General features: G+C 40.0%; 1 protein-coding gene across 1 annotated transcript; it reads right to left on the bottom strand.

Annotated features, from left to right (window-relative positions):
• Positions 1–7,499: 7,499 nt before the first annotated feature.
• Positions 7,500–17,637, bottom strand: LOC135472757 (uncharacterized). The gene is made up of 3 exons (XM_064752423.1): positions 17,601–17,637; positions 14,160–14,315; positions 7,500–13,419 (listed from the first exon to the last, which is right to left on the bottom strand). Exons 2-3 carry the CDS (start codon positions 14,298–14,300, stop codon positions 10,957–10,959), a joined length of 2,604 nt encoding a protein of 867 aa, XP_064608493.1. The 5' UTR covers positions 14,301–14,315; positions 17,601–17,637; the 3' UTR covers positions 7,500–10,956.
• Between the last annotated feature and the right edge of the window lie 137 nt (positions 17,638–17,774).

The raw sequence follows: 17,774 nt of genomic DNA, 5'->3' as shown, positions 1-17,774 counted from the left end.
CTTCTCTAGAAACTTTTTTTTTTAACAGACAATTTGGGTTTCCTCGGAGTCTTCTATTTAGATAAGCAAACAGGCAATCTCCATCCACTTGGATCTGTGAGTATGTGTTCAATGGCTTAACTCGGTTATCGGGAATTTTCCATTGAAGGACTTCGATGGAAAATGTGTATAGAATGTGAACTTTTGCCGATATCTGATTGTACTTTACAAGCAGTCAACGCTCAAAAATATAATTTTTGTAGAAAACATGTTTTTATGTATTTCCATCTGGCCACTCCTCATAAAAGCTCATCTTTACATATAGGTCCATCCCTAAATTCAGAACTAGTGCCCTAGGTAAAATTTTCCACCTAATTCCACGAAACTATCAAGTTAAGTAAATTGCTTAAGCCGGTTTGGAGTGTTTCACAAAGAAAAATCCCCAAAATAGTCTTCAATTTCAAATCAATTGCATTTTAAGGAACTTCAGTATTCTTTGAATAAGATAAACACAGTAGAAACCCCAGTTTAGCCGTCACAAGTCATATACAACACAATATCCTATAATTGTAACACAATATTTACATTGAATTAACGGAATATGTACATGCTAGATATTTAACAGAATAACCTGTTGCAAATGAATGACAGAATATTTCCTAGCATCACCCAGACTTTCTCTTTCTCTTAAATTTAACATATTGTTTTATTTGCAGCTAAAATATGTATGTTACCTTAATAAGTACCTCTACGTGTGATAATCAATGTGCATTGATACTTCATTCAGCCCTCCCCGAAGATTACAACCAGCCTGGGGCATCTCCGGCAGAATTGTCGAACGGACTCGAGCTAGCGAGTTAAAATCTTCACCACACTACCTCTGAATGGCTTATCGTGTGACAACTCTTATTGAAATAAATTGACCTTCTTGCAAAAATTGTACTGGGGAGGTTATCGAAACAATTAATCATGTCTGCAATCTGGAATATGTGAAGAAACATGAGAAAAAAATGCGCCCACCAAGGATCCGACAAGACGTAGTAGACTGACACATTGACACAAAATGTTTTAATGTGATGGCCTGATGTCATGACACCAACGTTAACTCTGAGGATGACTGGGGTATGTCCTGCTAGAGAGACTTCACTTGCCAACAAGGGCACAGTAAACCATTCTTCTGGCGGACCGCGCCCAACAATCAGAGGAAAAGTCCATGCATAAGCTGCGATCTAATGCCGCGCCCAACAATCAGAGGAATAGCCCATGCATATGCTGCGATTTAATGCCGAGCCCAACAATCAGAGGAATAGCCCATGCACATGCTGTGATCTAATGCCGCGCCCAACAGTCAGGGGAATAGCCCATGCATATGCTGCGATCTAATACCGCGCCGAACAATCAGAGGAAAAGTCCATGCATAAGCTGTGATCTAATGCCGCGCCCAACAGTCAGGGGAATAGCCCATGCATATGCTGCGATCTAATGCCGCGCCCAACAGTCAGAGGAAAAGCCCATGCACATGCTGCGATCTAATGCCGTGCCCAACAATCAGAGGAATAGCCCATGCAAATGCTGCGATGTAATACCGCGCCCAACAGTCAGAGGAATAGCCCATGCACATGCTGTGATCTAATGCCGTGCCCAACAATCAGAGGAATAGCCCATGCACATGCTGTGATATAATGCCGCGCCCAACAGTCAGAGGAATAGCCCATGCACATGCTGCGATCTAATGCCGCGCCCAACAGTCAGAGGAAAAGTCCATGCACATGCTGTGATCTAATGCCTCGCCCAACAATCAGAGGAATAGCCCATGCATATACTGCGATCTAATGCCGCGCCCAACAGTCAGAGGAAAAGTCCATGCACATGCTGCGATCTAATGCCGCGCTCAACAGTCAGAGGAACAGCCCATGCACATGCTGCGATCTAATGCCGCGTCGAACAATCAGAGGAATAGCCCATGCATAAGCTGCGATCTAATACTTAAACGTGCTTAAATAGTCAACCGGAGAGAGACATCTAAAATGATAACCGAATTAAGACACTAAGGGCCTGGTCAGTGAGGTCGTTGACCTCAATCCAGCTCTTGATGGTTCTGCGGCGGAGTTTACCAATTACCGGACAGATGGCGGTGGGTTAGTCTTACCGGACAAATGGCGGTGGGTTAGTCTTAACGACAAATGGCGGTGGGTTAGTCTTACCGGCAAATGGCAGTGGGTTAGTCTTACCGGCAAATGGTGGTGGGTTAGTCTTACCCTTGCTTTCACGTACTTTTAACCAGCAATACAGTGTGCATATCTGGCGTGAAAGTCGAAGCGTGACATTGGCAGGTATTACATGACACTGGAATCCCATTAACTTACCATTAAACATTAGACATTAGCCATCAACGTAACGATCATTTTCCACACAATACAGCAAGCCTATAGACGTTGTAAAAGTGTGTAAAACAAGGATGCTGCCATACGGGACGAAAGTCATTCGTTTTCAGCTTGGCATGTCAAGAAGGCCCAAAAAATATATATATATATATATATATATATATATATATATATATATATATATATATATATATATATATATATATATATATATATATATATACTTGTAATGACGACTTAATTGATTCCGAATTTATTGACTGGCAGAGATTTAGTGTTTATTCGAACTGCATCATTAACCCAATAAAGAGGAAGAAGTAGTGACTCCTGTGAGCAGGAAACTTTGATGATAGGATACGTTTTAGCCTGGAGTTTAACGTTCGAATAACGTCATTATAACGTAATAATTCTAATAACTGATTTCTCGTCGAACACAAGCTGATAGTAGCGGCAATTATTTTATACTTGATATCTGCATGGTGACACCCAAACGGTGAAGTAGCAAAAACAGTTGGATACTTGGTATCTGCATGGTGACACCCAAACGGTGAAGTAGCAACAACAGTTGGATACTTGATATCTGCACGGTGACACCCAAACAGTGAAGTAGCAACAACAGTTGAATACTTGATATCTGATCACACAATCTGTCGAGTGGCGACGATTTTTTTATATTTGATATTTGGTGACACCCAATCGGTGAAGTAGAAACACACGCTTTTTGGTCACACGCAACCGTTGATGTAGAAGTTGGAACAGCACATTTTTATTTCGAATTGGCCTTATAATAGTTTATAGATGGAAGCAGCATAAAACGGATGGGGTAAACAGAGTAAGAAACACAAACAAGCACACCATGATAAAGGTTGTCAAGTCACAGTCATAAAAATTACATCACAGAAGAGTGTAAGGTAGCATCTACAGGACTGACTTCAAGAAGACTTCTTCCTGAAGAACATCAATCTGCAGAGCGTAAAACCCTAAGCGTATTAAGCAGTCCATCTGCAGGGCGTAAAACCCCGAGCATATTAAGCATTCCATCTGCAGCGCATAAAACCCCGAGCATATTAAACATTCCATCTGCAGAGCGAAAACCCCCAAGCATATTAAGCATTCCATCTGCCAGGCGTAAAACCCCAAGCATATTAAGCATTCCATCTGCAGGCGTAAAACCTCCAAGCACAATAAGCATTCCATCTTCAGGGCGTAAAACCCCAAGCATATTAAGAATTCCTTCTGCAGGGCGAAGAAACCCAAGCATATTAAGCATTCCATCTGCAGGGCGTAAAACCCCGAGCATATTAAGCATTGCATCTGCAGGCGTAAAACCACAACCACATTAAGCATTCCATTTGCAAGGCGTAAAACCCCCGAGCACATTAAGCATTCTATCTGCAGGCGTAAAACCCCAAGCCCAATAAGCATTCCATCTTCAGGGCGTAAAACCCCAAGCATATTAAACATTCCATCTGCAGGGCGAAAAGCCCCGAGCATATTAAGCATTCCATCTGCAGGGCGTAAAACCCCAAGCATATTAAGCATTCCATCTGCAGGCGTAAAACCCCAAGCATATTAAGCATTCCATCTACAGGCGTAAAATCCCAAGCATGTTAAGCATTCCATCTACAGGGCGAAAAACCTCGAGCATATTTAGCATTCCATCTTCCAGGCGTAAAACCCCAAGCATCTTCACCCCAACCAGCTTATTTTGTTATTTAGTACGCTACTTAAAGCATGCACTTGATCGCCATCATCGAACTTAGTAGCGTCGTATTATGAAATATGAACTTGTACAATTGACAGCGCAAATGAATGTAAGCCATACAGCGGCCATTGTTTGCTCTCTGTATGTAGGCGTAACTATGCGACGCCTAGTGGATTCAGTCAATCGCTACCCACTGTGCATCTGTGTAATTCATTGGAAGCCAACCATGGCAGTGATTAAGGGATTGCACTGAGCTACATGCACTGTTACATCCGCGCTGGTATGTGCTTTGCTAGATATACTATTTCATTTAAGTTAGGCGTTTTTATAGGTGACACATTTTGCTTGATTTTCATTGATTGGTCAACCTTGTAAGGTCATTTAAGAGTTTCTGTGAATCTGAATAGTTTTTATTCATCAGAAAAAATATAAGCGTTGGCATCAAAAATATCCTTCTATGGTCTTCATGTGGCTCTGCCAGTGTATTTTTTTTACAGATGTAGATGTAAAAAGAAACTGCATCTTTTCCAATTGCAACTGCATATGAGTAATGTAAAAATTATTTTTAGACTGTCTTAATTTTTCTCGTATAACTACATCCTGACAAGTTGAGCACGAATCACACGAGGTTTCTTCGAAATAGCGCCATTGTCTTACACTGCGCAAGTATCAAGAGTGTAGATTCGACATCAGCGCTAAAGAATTAGCTGTTCTGCAATGGAAAAACAACCAAAGAACGGTTTGTATTATCGAATGTAACCCTTGGTAACGTTTGGTTCCCATTCACAAAACTTAGTCGAAATTGATCCGACGATATTGCCTGTCAATCAGAAAGCCTTTCAATGTGCTCGGAAAACTTATGGTGGAGCTATCTTTGTAATGGCGCCTTCACATTGCCCACTTACACTGACAGCATGTCAAACCTCCCATTGTGGAATTTACCCAGACCTACAGCTTATGGTAGATATTCCGTTAATGAAATTTACACATCGCAAAGAGCTAAATTCCTGTTTGTTCCATCCACATGAATGGTCATAACATGACAACACAGCAAGGTATTCTTCTCTAATCGTTCCTATGTTTTGTACATGTCGCCTGATTTAGTCAACCCTTTGTCTTTCGTAATGACGATTGTACTCTACATATTACTACCAGTGTTCTGGTTCAAAACTATATCTTCGACTGACTCTTCCTCCTAAACCTAATCTTCGACACTAGAAGACAATTTAAAAACTAAGAAAATAGTAATTTGTCAGAATAACTTTAAATTTACAATAACCTCTTTAGTGAACGTCAATGAGATTTTGTATTGCAAAAGCAGTATCGTACTTTGTGGCAGCTGATTCATATCCCCCTGTATAAAGGTCCCAGATACATGTTTGGTGGCGTCACGTCCACAGCTGATTTATATCCCTCTATATAAAGTTCCAAGATACATGTTTGGTGGTATGGTGCCCACAGATGATTCATATTCCCCTATATAAAGGTCCCAGATACATGTTTGGTGGCTGATTTATATCCCTCTATATAAAGGTCCCAGATGAATGTTTGGTGGCGTCACGCCCACAGCTGATTTATATCCCTCTATAAAGATCCCAGATAAATGTTTGGTGGCATGTCCACAGCTGATTTATATCCCTCTATATAAAGGTCCATGTGCATGTTTGGCGGCGTCACATCCACAGCTGATTTATATCCCTCTATAAAGATCCCAGATACATGTTTGGTGGCGTCACATCCACAGCTGATTTATATCCCTCTATAAAGATCCCAGATACATGTTTGGTGGCATGTCCACAGTTGATTTATATCCCTCTATATAAAGGTCCATGTGCATGTTTGGTGGCATGTCCACAGCTGATTTATATCCCTCTATATAAAGGTCCATGTGCATGTTTGGTGGCATGTCCACAGCTGATTTATATCCCTCTATATAAAGGTCCATGTGCATGTTTGGTGGCATGTCCACAGCCGATTTATATCCCTCTGTATAAAGGTCCATGTGCATGTTTGGTGGCGTCACGTCCACAGCTGATTTATATCCCTCTCTTTGCAGCTGAAGCCGTCTAAACATCCAGTCATCAACACCACATGGCTAAACAGACACACAATTAAAGGCTACGTATACACAATAGATCCAACATAACGTTTACAACTCTTATTCCAGAAAAACTGCGTCGTCAAAACATAACGGCCACTTTTAAATGATATAGGCCTACAGATCTTCTAGCCGTGGTCAAGCGCAAGTCAATAGTTTAATATATTTGTTAACCAATAGGTGACGAGAGTTGTGGCGAACTGCCTATCAGTACAGCACACTGCCTCCATGTAACAAGCCGATGGTCGCCTGCAGTGGAAATTTGTCTCATTTCTTCAGCAGCCCAAGTAAACCGCTGGAAATATCGTAAAGTGTATACCACGCTCAAATGTTCGGCAAACATCAGTTAAATTTGAACTACTATTGAGCCACAAGTCACCAAACCAATCCGTTGCACGCTAAGATAACTGAATGTCTTAATAAGATTAATTTTAGAGTGACTTACCAGCGACCCATGGTTCTGTTGAATAAAGGCAATAAAATACAATGAGAACTTTTTGCATGATTCATCGCCACACGATCTTGTGTCAAAGTAGATATCTCCGAAGAAACTTGGTCAGCTCTGAGAAATCTCCCAAATGTCGTTGGCCAAAGTATCGCGCAGTTGGGTCAAACACCGAGACGTGATAGCGGAAGTTACGTCCTGCGGACAAAATATATCCCCTCCATTACCCCCTAAAGTGAATCTTTGTACCCTTAAACGATAAGACCGCTGTACCGCATACAAGTACACTTGTTTCCCCGTTTGTAGAGTAACGAGGTATACTATAACTTGGGGTGTGAACATTCACCTCTCACATCACTAATTGTCAAAAATGCTTTGTATGACGTACACGTCCACTGGCAATAACTTTGTAAAAAAAAAAGTCATGTCACATGCAGGATTAGAATGAAATAGTCAAGTGTCTTCTTCAAACAATAGCGTTATTACTAAAAAAAAATAAACAAATAAATTAAAAAAGTTTGAAAAAGTTGTAGGTTTTAACAAATCTTAAACAGTGTTCTCCTCAGTAGTGTACAGATTACATAAGCTTTGTTAAGAGACGGTCTTGGTTTACTGACGCTGAAACAGAATTTGGTTTGAACAGGTATCACCCGACCAGGGTTTGATCCCAGGTCTCCCCACTTCGATGCAGAGACATTAAAAACATTAGGCCACCGATGCGGTCCCCAAATAGGAGACCGCTTTGAGATGAAAAACATATTCAGGACTTTATTATAATCTTAACTTCTAACTAACATTTGTATGATTATCTGCGTCAAATCCCCACAAAGTGTACTATTCATCGGACACACACAGAGGGAATTGCATGACGTTGTGCTGTGCTCAGGTAAATAATCCTCAGTGACACTGATTATCGCCACTCTCCAGAGCGAAGGTCAACACAGAGATTAACAAAATACACACAAACAATAACCATAATGTATACACCTGTGTATTGTACTTTGTGATAACACAGAACGCAAACCAAGATAGTACATATGAGGTGTAAACCAGATGCATGCAAGGACATCCTCCAGGCAGACCCCTGCTCGGAGCATAGCATCTTGTCATGAGAACTGCTATTTGCCTTCTTCCCACAGGATTTTGGATGAAGAGGTGATTCTGTATACAGAGCTTTTCAGATACAATATAAAACATTTATAATTGAATGGTGTCATCTATGTCCACTTCGGAAACTACACCTATTCAATTTAAATATACATGGAGAGGGGTTAATGGTGATTTATAGCAACAAATGTGTAAATACAGAAGAAACAACAAAGCAAAATGGCTAATAATTACATTCAACAAGTACTACATACATGAGCAGCATAGCTTCTTGTACTACAGTTCACATCCCCACTGGACCCTAAATGCTATAAGGTATTCTTCTCATATTCTACTTGGGCATAAGTGGGAAGGTCTCTCAGCAACCTGTGGATGATCGTGGGTTTCCCCCAGGCTGTGCCCAGTTTCCTCCCACCTTAATTTAAGCGAAATATTTTTGAGTATGGCGTAAAGCACCAATCAAACAAATAAATAAATCCTATACTACTTACCACAAGAATTAAGGATGTTTTTTGCAAGTTGTCGGAGGTAACACGCTGCTTGCCCACATACCTAAACTGCCTAACGCAAAGCAATATCAGTTTAATATGTTGATATTATTCAGCCCTGACTAAAAAGTGCCACTGCCATTCCGTATGTTTTCAAAAAAAAGCAGCAGTACATTCTGTACATTACATGGAAAAAAGAAATTATTCAAGCGCAGCTTTTTTCAATTGACACCTTTTGCTAGTCTGTCAGATTAATTCATATGCACTTCACATCTTCAGTCCTCGCATCAAAAGTATCATTTCACAGCCTTTAAGTGCTTCTCCGAGTGCATTTTTATAGGAAAAACTTTTAGGTGAAATACAGAACTTGTTAATAAGTGGATGGACTTTACTTGGCAAGGAACCAGGTGCACAAGAAACACTCTGGTCGCTGCAGCATTATTTAGTTTAGTACATTATCCTCTTTAATATGTTGTTTCCCTACATAGGCAACGTTACTTTAAAGGGTGTCACTTCTTCACACACAACACATGTAAGATATATATGTACATTAACAATAAATGATCTGAATGCAAAAGAATTTTTTTACCCTTATGCCAGCAGGGTGATTTACAGTTTTAACCAGGGTAAAATGAAAAACAGGATTAATATGCATACACAATCATACTAGTAGGCCTATAATTTACACAAGAGCATATCTGAATCTCATTCATTCATTCATTCATTCATTCATGGAGTCTTACATTTCTCGATGTATGGACGTCCCAAAACAATTAATCTGTCACAAGATGCTTATCTTACTCGCCAATGAAGATATGTGCCAACAATCACATGGATAGAAAATTACAAAATGCAAGTTTAAAACGTTTTTCTTCACAACTTTTCCTTGTTGTCGAGACTGTTATATTCCGTAACAACAGATGTAATAATTATAAGAGGATGTCATAATGTTACACCTAGACTGCCCTCAGTACAGTTTTTCCATTACGAGCGGTTATCTCCCCTGTGCAATCACAACATATTCCTTATCCAGGGGACAAATTATGTGACTGTTTCTATATTGTGTCACTGGCTTCTAGTGAGAAATCTAAGGAATTCACACACTAGTAAACGTCCCTATGTGAAAAGTTCCACCTGAACATCACAAAGCAAGCATCATTTAAAATGTAGTTTACTCATTACATTCACCGACGACATTCAAGAACTCAGGGGGAGATAAACCCTCTTATTTGCCAACATTGGTCTCCATGTCTCCACTGGGCAGCACATTATGACTTACAATCCAGGGGCTATTTTCATAAAATTCAGTCATTCAAATTTCTCAAAACTTTTTCATAAATGACATCAGCTATACTGCTACAAAGCAACATTGTAAATATTACAAACAAAAATTATGAAAAATTGACTTGAAAAGCCATGTGAAAGTGTGCCCAGTCCTCCATATCTCGTCCTTCATACAATACTAGTAAATGTTTAACTTCAACTTACTGATTTAATTATCAAAATTATTCTGACTCTGTGATGCTCAAAAATGCTGATGTTCTATGATATAGTATAAACACAGTAACATATCAAGAATTGGTCAACCGTGGCAGTCTGTCAACAGCTTTCAAGAGGCACTCAATAAAAACAAAACCTTTAGAAATAATTATTTAGGTACCTTTCAGACTTGAACACCCTCAATATACTAACTGACATCAGAAGCAATAGAGCATCTGATGCATCAAAATTAGGTAAGTATTTCACAGTATCTAAGAAAAGAGTATATATACCATTACATCATAACCAGTCACTTGCAATATGCTTTTCAGTAAAGGTTAATGAATGAAGACATTTCCACATCCTTCTATTTAATTAAATTTCCAAAAATAACAATGAAAAATGAAGGAAATAACAAAAAAGACTACAAAGTGTACAATTATTTTCTACATATACATTAAAGATTCTATGATGACATAATTTTCCAAAAGAACATTTGTATCAACAAGGGTATATAATTCCTCCCTAACCACACAAATGTCACACAATGACCAAAGGTATAAAGCGGGAACTAAGCATGCGCTTTTTAAAGTTATTTAAACATGAGCGAACTACAGATTACAGGAGTGAAGCTACTAGTATTTTACATTTCAACAGTGCAGTGAAAAGTCTGCTAATTACTAATAATTTACATATATATACAACAGTACTGAATGTAACAAAGGTAAAGTATGGCTATATAATCATGTGTAAAAAGCAAAATTCTCCAACAGTTGTATACATGGTAATAACACTTCAGTCTCTGCCTAAATGTGCAATGCACTGTGATTTTATGTTGGGTATGTGACAAACTATAAACAAATCTGAATATTCAATGCTGTCCCATAGTTACTGTAATGCACTTAGCTGTAAAGTATTACAGATTAACCCTAAGACTTGAAAACCTGGAGAATGGGTATTAAAAACTAGTCTGCATGATCTATTTGAAGAGTTTATCCCCATTATCTACTGATGGCCTAGAAATTGAATTTTTTCCAGAGAAAAAAATAGTTTCCTATACCAAACTAGTATCATACCATACTATCTGTACGATGCTGTTACATGTACATGCTGCTGTCAATTTCACTACATTTTTTGCAGTTACTAGAAGTTAACAGACACTTAATGCAATCATGGCTGGCAATGTTAGAATTCACACAAAAAAGGTGTGATTGTCTATGTAAGTGATAGAGAGCCCTAAATGACTGAGAGCACTTATTGGCTGTTCCTATTCAGTCATACGTAACCTGACGAATGAACAGCTCAGTATTGCCCTGGATGTTATGTGCCTCCCTGACATGATGGCAGAGGGCATCAAGGCAAATGTAGCGTTTGTAGCAGGTGTTACAAATGTAGTGATTACAGTGCAGCTTCTGATGAGCCTCCATGTCCGTGTCATTGTTCAGTAACAGCTCGCAAGCCTCGCAGTACGGCTCTATCATGTTCTTGAGAATGGGCACCTCATGTTGGTAGAATCTGTGAAGGTAGATAAACCTCTCATTGTGGGTGACATACCCGCAACAAGAGCAGAGAAACATCACTTTTTTATCTTCAGGAGTGTTCTTTTCCAGCTCGACTTTTTTTTGTCCTTCCTTAGTGTCTGCAAAGATCAGCTCACCTGGGAAATGTTTACGAAGAATGTGCTTCTCACAACTTTCCACAGAACTAAACAAAAAATGACAGAGGATACAGGAGATATGAAATCGCCCTTTGCAACCATTTCTCACAACAGATGATAGTAGTATCAGTTTTTTCCCATCCTTGTTTGCTATTTTGTCCATTGCATCTTTTCCCAGGCTAACATCCCTGTATTTTGAGTTGGGGGCATCATAATTTCTCAATGAATGCGGTGTGCTGTACGAACTTTTGTAATTTTTTATGCCCCGTGCCCGTACAAAGCACGACGCCAAAGCTTCAGTACTTCCCTGGTGATCTGTTTCAGAGGTTGACGGGACAGCAGATATGGCTGCTGCTGCTGCTGCTGCTGCAGGTATTGTGGTTTTGATCACACCTTTGCTGATAAGAGTGGCAGGATCTTTAGACTGTTTCACTTCTGTGGCCGTTGTAGCTTGCGGCTTTACAACTTGAACATAGGTCTTGAGCTGGGCGTCGCCGCTGGCAGAAGGAAAGGAGGGGTACTTTGGCAGAGTCTCCTCTTCTGTGTTTCTTACGTCAATAGACTTCTCTACTGCTGTTGTTTTCTTGCCATTCGAGGTGACAGCAAATGGTTTGACGAGAGTAGCACCTGTTGGTAGAGGCACATGAACAATTCTCACAGACTGGTTATTAGTCTGCTCTATATCTCTCTTCTGCTTTTTGACAGGCTCAGAATCCACAGGCTCTATGGTTTGAGGTTTAACATAGTGAGTTCTTCCTCGCCTTTGCTTCCTTCGCTTATATTTGTAGTACACAGGAGGCGTGTTCGGTTTAGTTGCTGCTGCACCAAATGCAGCGGCCTGCTTAACAAGGCAAGGTAGCGGATTAACTGTGGTGGCCTTCTCCTTGTTACTCAAATCCGCAGTGTCACCTGCCAAGCCTATGGAATCTGAGTCACTGACATCACCAATGTCAGCCAAGAAGCTGGGATCTTCTACCTTTGGAATGACTGAGTCCACCGATACATCCACCTTTTCTCTCAATTTAGTCACCCTTACAAAACTCACTGGTACTACAGGATCTGAGTGAAATGCCTCTTCATCACAATCCATAGGCTCCTCCTTTATCTGTACATCTGTAAACGAAGGTGGTTCTACAGCTGTCTGACCAGCTTTGTGCTGAGGCTTCACTTCTGCTTCTGTGACCTGTTGTATGATGGTGGGACTTGTTCCACTTTTACCAGCAGACTCATTAGACTGGGTGACACTGGCAGCTGGGCACATGTCTGGGAAATCGTCAACAGGCTCTTCTTTAACTTTTACCATTTTGAAATCCTGGGTAGGTTTTACCGCGGTGGAATTCTTACCTGGTTTAGCCCCAGCATAGTTCTCGGAAGATTCATCAGCTGGCTCTATCTTGTTGGGAACGGGTAGAGGCCTGGCAGCTTTTGGGGCTGGAACATGTTTCAGATTAGCCACCAAAGCTACAGGTCGCACTGGTCTGCTTATCTGTACTATTTTGTCATCTTTACTGGGGGTTTTAGAGCCACCTTTGTCACTGACATCAGCCATCCACTTCTGTTTGTGACTTGTCAGTTCTCTGTATAGCTCCACTTTATCCACAGGGGGTGGGATCTTACTTTCTGCCAGGCTTGTGACCATGGACTGGTCAATGACCGGCGGTGCGGCTACAAAGCTGGGGCCAGGCTTAGGGCTGGACTTGGTACTTGATGCATGTGTTGTAGCTACTTCCTTTGTCTGCCCTACTTTCCACATGTCATTTAAAATGGGAGTCTGACTGGTCACACCTATCTGAGTGTCTGCCAGTGGAGTTCCTGGCATGAATGTGGCTCTGAAAAGTGCACAGAGAGCCACCACCTGAGGGATGTGAAGGGTTTTGGCTGCCTTGGCTACATCCTGACACAGCTGTGGGTTTAACTTCATCTTACCACAGTAAAGATAGTTAAGAAGTTCCTTGAGGCCTGCCATAGTAATACCTGATCTGTTCAGATCCAGCACAGCATGTTTCGTGGTTTTCTGGATCTGACTGAGGGCATCACAGAGATCATTACTCGCCGCTGCCAGAACCAGCTGATGTGCCTGCAACAGAAAACACACTTCTTAAAAATCATCAATTTTACGTCTTATCTATTTATTTGACTGGTATTTTATGCCGTTCAATGTTATGACTTATGTTAACATTACCGTGTACTACCAATGCTCAAAGAATAAAGGAGGCACGGAAGTACAACAAAACAGTTCCCTATCTGAAATTAGCCAAAAATTTATGTGAAACTTAAACACACCTATCTTGTAATTAAACACGTGGCCATGTCCTATCATCTCACTGCTGATCTCACATGTACATTAGTAAATTAATTTTATAAGAAAATCATAGGTTTACATTTTGTTCTGTGTCATTTCCACTTTCCCCCAGCAATAACTTATGCGGCAATGGGATATCAAAGGCTGTTTCTATCACAGAAGGGGTGATGCAGTCAATCAGGACTTGCAGATTTATACTGCACAATGTCAAACATGTTGCATGCTACAGTTCTATTTATGACGTGCATGGTCAGCTCATACAGTAAAATGTTTACATCACTAGAATGATGTAATACCTCCCATTCCAAAATTCCCACTGACCAATGCATGATTCACAAAGCAAGTTTAGTGTTATGAACACTAAAAATTACCTTGATTACAAATACAGAATGCATTATACTGGCACAGTATTATAAAAAGTTTAGAATGCTAGGAGTGATTTTGTGAAGCAAGCTATTATAGATTTACTACTAAATGTCACTGGTCGATAAGTTAGAAAGCCTCTAAGAGCTTACTTGCACTTCCTGACCATCGGCCTGGAATGTTATGTCCAGCATCTGTTTGTTATTCCATAGTTTCTGTACATTGGCCAGCAAAATATTCTGGTATTGCTGATTCTCAACACCAGTTGAGGTCAATACCAGCGAGTTATCCATGTTGCCGCTAGACTTCTGTCAACAATAAAAACAGTCAATGATTTAACAGAAGACATGATCTGTAACAGCTTAAGAAAATGGAACATATTGCACTGTCCAAATCTGTCAACCATACATACATAATGACACTAAACACACTGTATTCTGAATTTCCTTAAAATTTTTCGTTATATATCCATTATGACACACAAATAATGAGTTTCAATCTTTGTTACAATCTCATATTGTGAATATGAATTAGCCCAACCCACCCTCCACCGTCTTTGATAATCATATTACAGCACAAATATGCAAAACAGATCCAGTTGGTTTCAGATCTAAGGGTTCACAAAATGAAGCGACATACAAAATTAAATAAAATTAAACTATATAATGAGCAGTACAAAAACCAATATCCAGGGAGAATCATGGAATGCATACAAGAGGCAAAGCTTATGAGGATTAAATTGCTTTCGAAGTCTCCATCTTTTTATACAGCTGATCGAAAAACTATACTTTCACTCAAAACATGACCACATTTTGGCAATAATGTACAGGACGCCACTGAATTACCTCCCTTGAGTTTACCAACATGGACTCTACCTTAGAAGTTATTCAAGGATTGAGTGTAATTTTTTTGTTCAGTTCACTGGAGTATGAACAAAAATAATGCTGTGTGAACTGTATGAATGTGCTTATGGTCATCAAATTTACTTGCACTTGTACTTGATTGCTGGTGGTTTGAATTATTTTTAAGAAGTTTGTTTACGGCAGATTGAAAATGCATGTTTTACATGGGCCTGGTCCTGTATATTTTTAGTAAAAGTAATCTGGATGTGGCAGAGCATAAATATTTTTTAGGTTCATCATGGTAGGAATGCAAAAAATTAACCAATCAGAAAGCTCGCTATCACTTGAATACAAATGAAAGTTCATTATTTAACCATAAACTTTTAATAGTTATGTTTTTTTTGTGTGTAGGCATGTGAATCTCTTGGCGTGGCTTTCAATGGATGTCCTGTTTTGTTTTGTTTTTTCCATTCTGTTGCCCAGAAGACAGTTGTTACTGTAGCAACACAACTGATTGCATCCTTCATTAGGGACGGAAATTCAAGGTAGGAACACCTGCACCCACTTGAACAGTCTGGTTCAAGACTACTTGTTGGGTCACACTTCAGAGCAGGTAACGTATACAGTGTCAATAAATACATTTATAAATAATTCCAGGTGCTGATGTGTGTGTTAATGGGACTTTGTACTTTGAGTCATGAAAAAAATAAATAGTGAAAGCTGTGATCCTGGTCTGTCCACATCCTCTTACATAAATCTGATGACCAGAAACAAGGACTTAATATTCATGTACACATCTACTAAACAGATTTGTAGGGATTGTCTTAATACAATCAGATGGACTTCATGCTATTACTACTTCGTTCGGCTCATCTGTCGTTTTAACAGCACCCTAGTCCATCTGGTATGTTACTTTCAAATATTAACTTCATCTTCCCATTACTCTCAAGAAATGTGCTGCACACTTCTGAACATCAAATTGATGGAACCATGAGGTCCATGCTGATGCCACTCGTTCTTTTTTTATGCCCTTCTGGGTTGGTTTATGAAGACTGAAGTTGTGCCTAGACAGCAGTGAAAATATGACAGTTTTCTGGAGGATTTCAATGCCAGAGCTTGGTTACAATTCAAACCCATATGCAAATCATGTGACATTTCAAAATGGCTGTCGATGGTGAGGCCCTCAGTTCCGCATAAGTTCTAGCAGTTAATGTGACCAATGTAAGAGTCGAGTAGTCTTATCGATGAGGGTAATAAATTATGACAATAGCATCTGAGAACCTATCCACAATTACCATGACAGGAATCCGCAGAGGATGCAAATTTGATTGGCAAGAGTAGGAAGGAGGGGGGAGTTTGAAATCCACACGTTATGTGTGACAAAGAGATGGACTCAGTGTTATGATGAATGTCAGAAGTTTAAAATAAAACAAGGGTTCATCTACACCCATGCATACACACATTTAATAGTCATCATAGTCCTGTATGACTGCACCTTCACTCTAATATTATTCTGAAGTCACTACAGTACAGTCATGCATCGTTATATCTAATCTTTTCTTGGGAGTAGGGGCAGAGCTCTGCCAACTTGAACCTGAGGCACTTATAGTGTGTCACATGTGACAGAAGACTATGTGCGTTACGATTTCGTCTCACTCCTAATCATTAGCGTTCTCCTTGTCTCAAAGATCAGTGCATCACATTAAAATGAAATCTCTCCATCGAGATGGCTATACCGGGTGTAAACAATGTCGTCTCCAGTGTGTGGAGAATTCCCACTGGAGCCTCATTTCCCCCCAACCTAACTTAGTTCATTTTAAAGCCTACAACTACTGAAATATTTCACCAACACAAATGTGAACTGCTATTCAACAACCTGTTCCACCAGTGTGGTCAAAACTCACTAGTTCACTTTTGTAAAATTTTAAACAGAATTGAATGGTATGAATTAGTATGTAAGGCATTGGTCAAATACAGGGCATGGTCGCCATTAAAGGTTCGTTTCATTTTAACATGTTGAGATGATCCTCGAGACTGGAAGGCTGCTAATAAATAAGTCAGGCTATCAGAATCGTTGCGCGCATATTTGTTGAGGTCTGTCTTTCAGACTCACTACGAGACACCCTGTAAGTGCCTCAGGTGCGCATCGACAGAAAACATAAGGATGCATATGAAATAATATCGGAGTGAAGGTGCCATCATGCAGCACTACATCCATTCGCAGTGATTGTGGCAAAGCTAATTCAAAAGACCACAATCTGCTAACAAAACTTTTTAAATCATATTCATCTAGCCTTTTATGGACATTCCTTGCCTTGAACTTGTAATGCAGTTTTTTTAAATTGCAAAAAGCTGTTACGGTAGCTGATGGTTGAAAGACCTCAACCATATTCAAAAGCTTCTGATAAATCTTGCATGTAACAAGACTTTCCACACAAAACATTAGACATTCCTGTTTTCAAAATGTGGATGCGTTAGATGTGTCCATTTCACCAGAATATTCAACCAGAATCCATTGCCTTTGCTGATTATTATGTTGTTTTGTGCTAGAAGTGATTAATAGTTTATGCTTGACATAGAATACATAGGGTAAAAAAGCGCCACCTCGTGGCGGAAGTCTTTTTTCAGACAACTCAGAGACGCCCAGTGTAAGTGCCGCAACTCTTGAATCTACTCGCATAGACCGTTAAATTCCATTGTGCTTGAACAACGTAAAATTAAAGGCGCAGTCGTCAATGTGAAATACACTACCGTATCGGCCAAATTTGTACACACACCGCCGCACAATTTCTTCTGTGCCGAGCAGAGGGCGCTGTTTCAGTGTTCGAACGCCCTCTTCAGTTTATTCAGGGGAAGTTACTCTACCAGAAAAGTGTACGAGATTCCAGTTCTTCAGCTCGTCGTGCACGGTTTTAATGATCGCAG

This window comes from Liolophura sinensis, chromosome 8, assembly GCF_032854445.1.
Source record: "Liolophura sinensis isolate JHLJ2023 chromosome 8, CUHK_Ljap_v2, whole genome shotgun sequence".
Lineage (NCBI taxonomy): Eukaryota > Metazoa > Mollusca > Polyplacophora > Chitonida > Chitonidae > Liolophura > Liolophura sinensis.
This window is presented reverse-complemented; position numbering and strand designations above follow the sequence as displayed.